The sequence below is a fragment of the Chinchilla lanigera genome, unplaced genomic scaffold (genome assembly GCF_000276665.1).
Source record: "Chinchilla lanigera isolate Chin_1 unplaced genomic scaffold, ChiLan1.0 scaffold00083, whole genome shotgun sequence".
Classification (NCBI taxonomy): Eukaryota; Metazoa; Chordata; class Mammalia; order Rodentia; family Chinchillidae; genus Chinchilla; species Chinchilla lanigera.
Genome location: NW_004955484.1, coordinates 2074543 through 2083730, shown reverse-complemented (window position 1 = coordinate 2083730; position 9188 = coordinate 2074543). Strand labels below are relative to the sequence as shown.

General features: G+C 40.3%; 1 protein-coding gene across 2 annotated transcripts in view; it reads right to left on the bottom strand.

Annotated features, from left to right (window-relative positions):
• Nucleotides 1-5573: 5573 nt before the first annotated feature.
• The window catches only part of Tmem170a (transmembrane protein 170A), a 20224-nt gene continuing 16609 nt past the window's right edge, over nt 5574-9188 (bottom strand). For both annotated transcript variants that reach the window (XM_005403446.2, XM_005403447.2), the window contains exon 3: nt 5574-9100. In XM_005403446.2, coding sequence (XP_005403503.1) covers nt 8970-9100 — 131 coding nt within the window. In that variant the 3' untranslated portion in view covers nt 5574-8969. The remainder of the gene's footprint in view (nt 9101-9188) is intronic.

Here is a 9188-nt window from a genome sequence, read left to right as displayed (position 1 = left end):
CAAAGCGCACTGTGCCAGAGAGCTTTACGCCAAGGCTTGGGAGACTCTCGAGGCCGACAAAGAAACCACCGCGATGGACTGTTTGAAGTTAGTCACTATCCGCAATGTTATTGATTATGTTGGCTCAGCCTGGGATGGCAGTGAGCCAGCTATTATCAATAACTGTTGATAAATGTTTGAAAAATGTTTGGCCAGACTGTGTGGAAAGTTTCGAAGGCTTTGAAGGTATAACAGGAAATGTGAAGGACTGTGTCGAGAACATAGTGTATAACGCACGGCAGATAAGTCCTTTGCTGACATGGCGGAAGAAGACGTGGAGGAAATCTTGGCAGAAAAGGCAATAGAACCCACCAATGAAGAGCTAGAGGACAAGGCACTGGAGTGAGGGCTGGGGATATAGCTCAGTGGCATGAGCGCCTGCCTGGCAAGCACAAGGTCCTAAGTTTGATTCCCGGTACATAAAAAATAAATAAGTAAAAATATACATATAAAAAATAAATCAAACAGCAAAGGCACTGGAATCAGCAAGGACCAGGATGAGGATGGAAATCAGTCTGAGACTGCAAGAGCTGTTGCTCTCACTGCAGCCATAATATTGGAATGGAATTCTGTCTTGGAGAAAATTCTTAATGACATGGAGGGGTATGACCCGCTGCTTAATCACAGCCTCACATTCCAACGCCTCACCTCCACTGCCTTTGCCCCTTACAGTGAGATGCTTAAAGAGACAGGCGGAAAGCCAAGCAGTCAAAGCTGATGCCCTTTGTCAACTCAGATTGTTCCCAATCAACAAGTGGCAGCCAGCAAACTTTCAAGGTGGAACTGCCAGATATCAACACACCACCCTCTTCTTCTGCATAATAAGGTCCACCCACCTTGCCCTTGGTTTTCAGGGGGACAAGTGTCCAGAAATGGTTTGATCACACTGTGCCCCGCTGCCTCACATCCTGCAGCTCCATCAACAGTGAGCTTTTGATGCTTTTATAAAACCTTAAATGCTTAATCTTGTCATTTAAGGACTGGATTTTTATTACCGTGCTACACAGTATGTGTTCACAGTACTGTATATATTTACCATGAGAACTGTACAGTATTGTCAGACTTTGTACTGACTGTGCGATCTATGCGGGCAGCGTGTGTATGACTATGATCACAGGGAAAAGTGATGAAATTTCAGTACAGAAAAGTATATTGCCCGGGAGGCTGAGGCAGGAGGATCGTTGTGAGTTCAAGACCAGCCTAGGCTACAAAGTGAGCTCAAGGCCAGTTTTAACTGCATAGTGAGACCCTGTCTCAAAATAAAGAAACAAACAAACAAAAAAGTACATTGCCAACATGCCATAACTAAATTTTTGTTTCATTAAAAATACTACATGTAATCATGCAATTATTTGTGATATATATATATATATATATATAATAAGGTGTTTCTCTTTTGTTTTGTTTTTGAGATGGTCTCACTATGTAGTTCAGGCAGGCCTTAAACTATGTAGCCCAAACTGACCTTGAAATCACTTCGATCCTCCTCTCTCAGCCTCCTATGTGCTGGGATTACAGGCATGTACCATGACCCCCAGCTATAATAAAGTGTCTTTGAAAGGAAACACACATAAAACCAGTTTATATATGCATCAACTGGCAAAAGTGTTGTGACCAGAGGCTCACAGGCACCTCGCCCAGAAGCAGTGGTTCAGTATTTGCTAATTTAGTGGTAGAGACAACTTTATAATCATAATTGCCATGAATAACTAGAATCACACCTGTAATCCCAGCACTGAACTGAGACAGGAGTTCAAGGCCAGCCTGAACTACACAGTGAGATCCTGTTTCAAAAAACAAAAGAAAATCTAGCATAAACTATCTTCTGGAAAGCAAATATCATGTGCATGAATCTTTCCTCAAGTTAATGCATATGATAGTACAGGAATATATCATCTCTACCATTTTTTCAGATGAAAGCATTATAATTATAATCCAATTACAAGAAACAATAAGAAGCAAATGCAGATGAGACATCAACCACTACTATGTTACAGTATTTTTTTCATGTTATAGAAGATGTGAGGGGTTTTTGCCAAAAGTTTCTGCTCATCAACATTGTGTGGGGTTTTTTTGGGGGTTGGGGGGAATCGGGAATCAAACTCATGACCTTACACTTGCCAGGCAGGCGCTGTGCCACTGAGCTACAGCCCTGGCTCTGATATGCTGGACTAGAGTGGATTTGGGTCACTCAGTCCTAGAGTTATCTAAATCAGGAACAGAGGAGTCATATCTGTAATTGCTCTATACCAGCAAAAAAAAAAAAAAAATTAAAACAGCCATATGGACATACAATTCACACATCATAAAATCTACTCACCTAAAATACACAATGCAGTAGTTTTCTATATTCAAAGGCATGTACAATCATCACCAAATCGATTTTAGGAAGTTTTCATCACCCCCAAAACTCCTTTCTCATCAGCAGTCATTCCCCATCCTGCCTGATCACCAGCATCTATAAATTTGCCTATTTTGAATATTTTGTGTAAATGGAATCATGCAGTATGTGAATAGACAGTCTTTTGTGAGTGGCTTCTTTCACTAAGCATGTTATTCTCAATTTCCATTTAGAGCCCCATTTCTCTTAGAGATGGAGCACCCTAGAAGTGGAATTATTTAACTGTATAGTAATTACCTTTTGAGGAAGTGCTGAACTGTTTTCTCAAGTGGCTGCACCATTTTATGATCTCACCAGTAGTTTAGGAGGGCCTGTGAGGGTCCCTGTTTCTCTACACTCTTGCCAGACTGGGTCTTTTTTTATTGTTTTGTTTTGTTTTGTTTTTTGAGACAGGGTCTCCCTATGTAGTTCACGCTGGCCTTGAACACACTATGTAGCCCAGGTTGGCCTCAACTTGCAACAATCTTCCTTCTTCATCCTTCTGAGTGCTGGAATTACAGGCGTGCACCACTGTGCCAGGCCCTGCCAGACCTGTTATTTTGAATACAAGGTGTGAAGTGCCATCTCATTCATTGCAGATTTGTTTGTTCTTATGAAATAGGGTCTTACTAGCCTCTCAGTTCTTCTACCAAGTAGCTGGAATTATAGGCATGCACTACCATACCAGGCTTCTTATTATAGTTTTGTTTGTCGCAGTACTATGCATTCAACTCAGTGCCTTTAGGCACTGAGCTACACTGTCAGTCTTTTTTTTTTTTTAAATTTTGAGACAGTGTTTTGCTATTATTAAATTGCTCATACTGGGCTCAAATTTGCCATCTTCCTGCCTCAGCCTCCCAGTGTTGGGGCATCAGAGGTGTGCACCACCATGCCATCTCATAGTTTTGATTTGCTTTTCTCTGATGACTAAACATGTTATCTGTCCTTATTAAGCCACTGTATGTTCTTTACATTGGGTTGTCTTTTTATTTTTGTAGAAGTATTTTGCATATTCCATGTAGCAGTTCCTTATAATATCTATAACTTCAAGATACTTTCTATTTTGTGAGGTGTTTTTGCACTTCAATGGTGTCCTTTCAAGCATGTTTAATTTTGAAGTCTAATTTATCTATTTTTGTCTCTTGTGCTTTGGGGGGTTATGTTTTAGAATACTTTGCCTAAGCCAAAATAATGGCTTTTCTTGTGTTTTATAGTTTTAGTTCTTACATTTTGGTCTATGATCCATTTAAGCAGACTTGCCTTATGGGAGAGGAAACAGAAAAATAGATACAAAACCTGGGCGCAGTGTTTGCTAGTTTACTTTTCTGGGGCTCATTTTTCTCCCAGCCCAGCCTTGTTGAGGGGAAGAACCTGAGGACAAGGGCTTGCTGACCTCCTCCGGCAGCCTCTCCCTCCGGCACCTGCGGACCCCTTCCTCCCGGCCCTCCAAGCGGCTCAAGCACAAACACAAGCTCTGAGCACCTTGGTTACCAGGGTAGGAGCTATTTTGTGTTGTGTCAGATAAGAGATTAAGAAAAAAAAAAAAAGTAGCAGGCCAAATCCAATTTAAAAACATAGTTTGCCATGAAGATTTTTTTTTTATATGAATGTAAACTAGTTATAGGCTAGCGTATAGCTTTGTGGTAGAGTGGGTGCATAGAGGTTAAGAGGCCCTGTGGTCAATCCCACCCATCTAAATCAATCAATAAAAGTGAGCAGGTCAAAATACTCTAGATTTTCATCTTCTCTTTTAAAAACTGAAAAATCTGGCAATACTGAGCTCATAATTCCACAAAACAGAAACAGTCTGGGACCAAACAACAATTGGTCCCTTGAGTCAGGGCTCCCCGGGCTGACAGGACTAACCCACTCCCTGTAAGAGTCCTGGCTCTACCTCTGCCTTGGCTGTTATTTAGGGGATCTTCCTGCTCCTCATCTGCTTTGCATTGTTCTTCATTTGGGTACCGGGAATTGAACTCAGGACCTTGCGCTTGCCAGGCAGGCGCTGTGCTGTTGAGCTATATCCCCAGGCCTGCTTTCCACTTCTGATCTTCGATTTTCCCCTTTATGGAAACTGAAAGTTCCTACTATGCTGTCTTGGGTACACTCTTGGGGGCTTCTGGCTGAATTCTATGTACTCTGCTCTTCATCCTACTGGGGATGCTAGAAACTTCTTGACAGGAGTGGTAGTGTCTAAATGTACACAATAAGCTGTATGTTTGTGTGCTTTACTGTGTTAGACTTTAATTTAAAAAAAAATGAACAGCCTGTTGTCCCCTGCCAAACACTCTATGAAGCAATACCAGGAACCATGGCAGCTTTTTATTTATTTATTTATTTAGTCTTTTTGAGGTAGGGTCTCACTATGCAGTTCAGCCTGGCCCTGAGCTCACTTTGTAGCCCAAGCTGGTCTCAAACTCACAACAATCCTCCTGCCTCAGCCTCCCGAATGCTGGGATTACAGGCATGTGCCATGTGGCAGCCATTTTTTTATCATGAGGTAAACTACCCAAATTAAACTAATTTGCTGAAAATGGCAGAGTACAAAGGGATCACGTAGGTGGACTTACTACTGAAATAACAAAAATTTTTACACACTATTATTAGTATTCAGCCATCAATGTAGAATCATAAAACACTTCTTTGGAAGCTGGGCCTAGTGCCACAAACCTTTTATTTCACCATAGTAGGATCGCAGCAAATTTGAAGCCACTCTGGGCTACATAGTGAGTTCAAGACCAGCCTGAACTACAAAGTGAGTTCAAGGCAAGCCTGGGCTACACGGCAAGAGCCTATCTCAAAAAATAAAAACAAAAAACAACAAAAGTATAATTTACATCATTTGAACAACAATTTTCCTATATATCAGCAAAAAGTTGAACATTAAAGAAATATAAGCCCGGCGTGGTGGTGTGCACCTGTAATCTCGGCACTTGGGTGGCTGAGGCAGGAGGATCGTTGCAAATTCGAGGCCAGCCTGTGCTACAAAGTGAGCTCAAAGCCAGCCTGAACTGCATAGTGAGACTCTGCCTCAAAAAGACCGCCCCACCCAAAAAGAAATACAGCTAAACATACAGATTACGTAGTTATTTAAAAAGCTTTATTACAAAAGATTAAACCTTATTGGCCACTGAAAAAGAAACGCAAGTCCAACTCACAGTTTTAAGTAATTCTTTATTGTTAAACATTTACAATAGAATTAGAAATGTCAGTAGAAAAATAAAATTTAAATACTTTTCTATTGTACAAAGATTTGATCATTTTGACTGCAGCAGTTAGCAAAATAACGTAATACAAAAACAGCTGATTTTGGTCACAACCAGCCTTACAGAGTGCATGAAAAAGAAATGCAAATTCCTAGGAAGACTTTCTGCACGTGCACAGCTGAGCTCGCCAGGCTTCACACTCGGGAGGTGGCCCCGGGGGTGGTGGCAGTGCTGCCGGGGACCGAGAATATGACTCGAATCAGAGCAGTAAGCACAGCCACGAAGGGCATTTTAAAAACTTAACAGACAGCATGGAGGATTTAAAGTTAATTACTTGCACGAACTGTTTCCTCACTGCTTTAAACATTTCATGTTTCTTGCTGCAAAAAAACAATAGCACAGAGAGAGACATCTTTCTCATGTACTATGCATTATGCTGCTGTATCTGAAATGAAGTTTTCACAAAATGCTTTTACCCCCAAATCCTACGAGAGAATCAAGAAATCAGCTTTCATGGTTGGAGGCTGCCTCCTGTCCCTGTGTGAAGAAGGGAGGGAGGCAGAGAGGGAAGCGGGCAGGGGAAGGGAAAGGGCAGGTGGAAGAACCATAGGCAGGCGTGGTAGTTGCATGTCTCTTTTAAAAAAATCTCAAAAAAACTGTAAGATAAAATGTTAAACCCAAGTGCTATTACTCCCCCATCTGACCAACCACCTACAAATAACTCAGTATTTGAGACAAAGAAAGGAAGAAAACAAGCAAGTAAAGAGCAGGGGCAAAGAGAGAAGAGGCAGAAAACCAAAGCAGAACACATCCTCTGGTTATCATTCCAACTTTCTCCCTGAAAACATTCAAGCTACACAGCTCAACCCACAGAGTCCATACACATTTATTCACAAGAGGATACTTCACAGACTGGGATGGATGAAACGTTCAATAACTCAAAGGTACATTTTATATTTGAAGTTTTTTTTTTTGGTGCCAGGAATCGAACTCAGGACTTTGTGCTTGCCAGGCAGGCACTTATGCCACTGAGCCATATCCCGGCCCTATATTTGAAGTTTTAATAAGAGTAGATAGCCAAAATGTATCAAACACCAGACAGACAGAAACAAAATGCATAAACTTTTTCAACCTTCAAAAATTCGTAAATTTCTGTCTCCTGGCTTAAAATAAAAATAACCTAAAAAAAAAATAACCTTACATTTTTATCATGGATCATCAACATATTCAAAAACATTGAGGGAGGTGGGACCCACCAACTACGGCCCCATCTTTGGCTTGTGAGATAATATCCAAAATAATGTTTTAGGTGAGGAGATCAAAATCATTTCCCATAATAAAAGATGTAATACTCTACATCTTAAACTGAAGGAGTATACTTTCTGCAATCACAGCTCTTTCAGCTGAGAACTAGAATCTTTCATTTTTTTGTTGGAAGAAAGACAGCCTCTTGGGGAATGTAAAAGGACATTTAGCTGCACTTATAATTTTGTACCTAGTCAGATATCAGTGTAATTATGATCAGTGGACCAACTGTTAGGGGGAAATGTCCAATTAATTTTGCTGATCTCTTTGTAATTTTTCTCTATATTTATTTCTCTATAATTTTCTTGGCAACTTTCCCTGGCAAATTGGTTTTCCTGGCTACTTTTCATTAGAATCCAGAATGCATATTGGATAAGTGGAATATATTCATATATATATACAACCTTATTCATCTCATAATGAAAAACTTCTTTAAAAACATTACTCACCAGAAGCTAATTACTAGAGTTAATTAACAGACAGCAACAACATTGATTGTATTCTACATGCAAAAGTTTAGGTGGCAAACATCGTTACTTCATTTTTGCAATCTTTTCCCCGTTGAAGGTCACAGTTTTCAGGCCTTCCAATGAAAAAGAGAGTTAAGCAGCAGGACAAGAATTAAAATAGATAAAAACTGAGTTTTAAAAAACCATTCATATTTAACTCTCTTTAACGATATAAATTCTCTTGAATAAAAATGTAAAGGGCAGAGTAGGGCCATCGCTGAAAATGAAGTTTTAGGCACTTTCTGGAAGTTGACGCTCAAATACTGCAAAAGTGTGCTGAACTACCGCGAGATAAACGCACCGAGAAACCAACGGCCACTAACTCCAGTTTCAGCTGCACTTCTACAATTTCTCAGGAGCCAGCTAAAAAAATAGTTACTAAGAAAAACCATTAACAGAACACTTGAAGTCTCTTATTTGTGTTCAATATCCAGAGTATCCTAATCAATGTAGCTTACAAATTCCAAATCAAACTACCAAACAGGGTATGTACATTTCTAACGAAGCCAAATAAATAGAATTTAAAATAATAGCAAAAGATGGTGTGGAAATTCTTTTTATTTTTGTGGTGCTTGGGCCTTAAGCATGCTAAGCAAGCGTTCTACCACTGAGCTACATCCCCAACCTCACATGGAAATTCTTTAACAATAACTTTAAACATTCAACCATGGGTGATGTTGTGTGCTACTTAGGAGGCTGAGGCAAAAAGGATGACTTGAGCCCAGGAGCTGGGGTCACACTGGCAACATAATAAGACCCTATCCCTTAAAAAAAAGAAAAAAGGGAAAGAAAGGCTCAGCTAGTTTATTTTGATCAAATGTACAAAACAACAAATTTTAAAAAAAATAACAAAACGACAAATTCATGTCTCTTAATAATCTATTGAATAATCAGAGGTGAAGACAGTTACCGTAAGATGTCCTGTTCTTAGTAGTTACCTACTTTTTTTTTAGCAGTGGCCGCAAGGCCCTACTTGAATTCTATTTCACTTCTTTCTCCTTGTCTATTTCACCAAATCTGCTCTCAAAGCTACACTCAACCAAAACCTGCCTGGTTTTCTTAGTTGGTTGTGCTGTCATCAGGATGTAGCCAAAGGAGAATCTGCCGAATTTTAATCAAGATCAGATTAACTAGAGTTGTAGTACAGTACACTTTGCTCACTTGAAATCAACCAATATTCTCTGCAGTTTCTGAAATATGAGACATTACGTTTTCTCACAAAGTATGGCAAATTCCAGTGCAGCGGGGCATCAGCTTGGCTTGGTCAAAGGTGTGTGTGGAGACTTCTGACATGAAAGATCTGCAGAAGAGAAAGCCACAGAAACTTGTTCGGTTGCGGCTGAGAGGGACTGGAGTCTGCAGAGATCTCCAAGGCCGGGAGCTTCAAACTGGAGAAGGGGCTGAGATGGTCACACTCCTCTTCTTCCAGGCAGCTTCCATTTGAAGAATAAGAAAACACTATGTCCTACAATATCTTCTTTTCGAGGGTTCTATAAATGTAGGTTCCATTCCACAGCACAGACGTGTATGCTATAAAGTCGCTAAAATCCGCAAGAAGGAGACCACCACCACACAGAACGTCTGTCCCGTGCCCAAAGTGAGGGCTTCAAACGGGATCATCTGCTTCCCTGCTGCGCGGTAAACTCCAGCGATTGCAGCACCTGGTTCAAAATTCAAGGATGTTAGGAAGAAGAAAGTCAAGGTTAACAAAATCATGAAAATAACACACTTAAAATTCTACTATGTGGA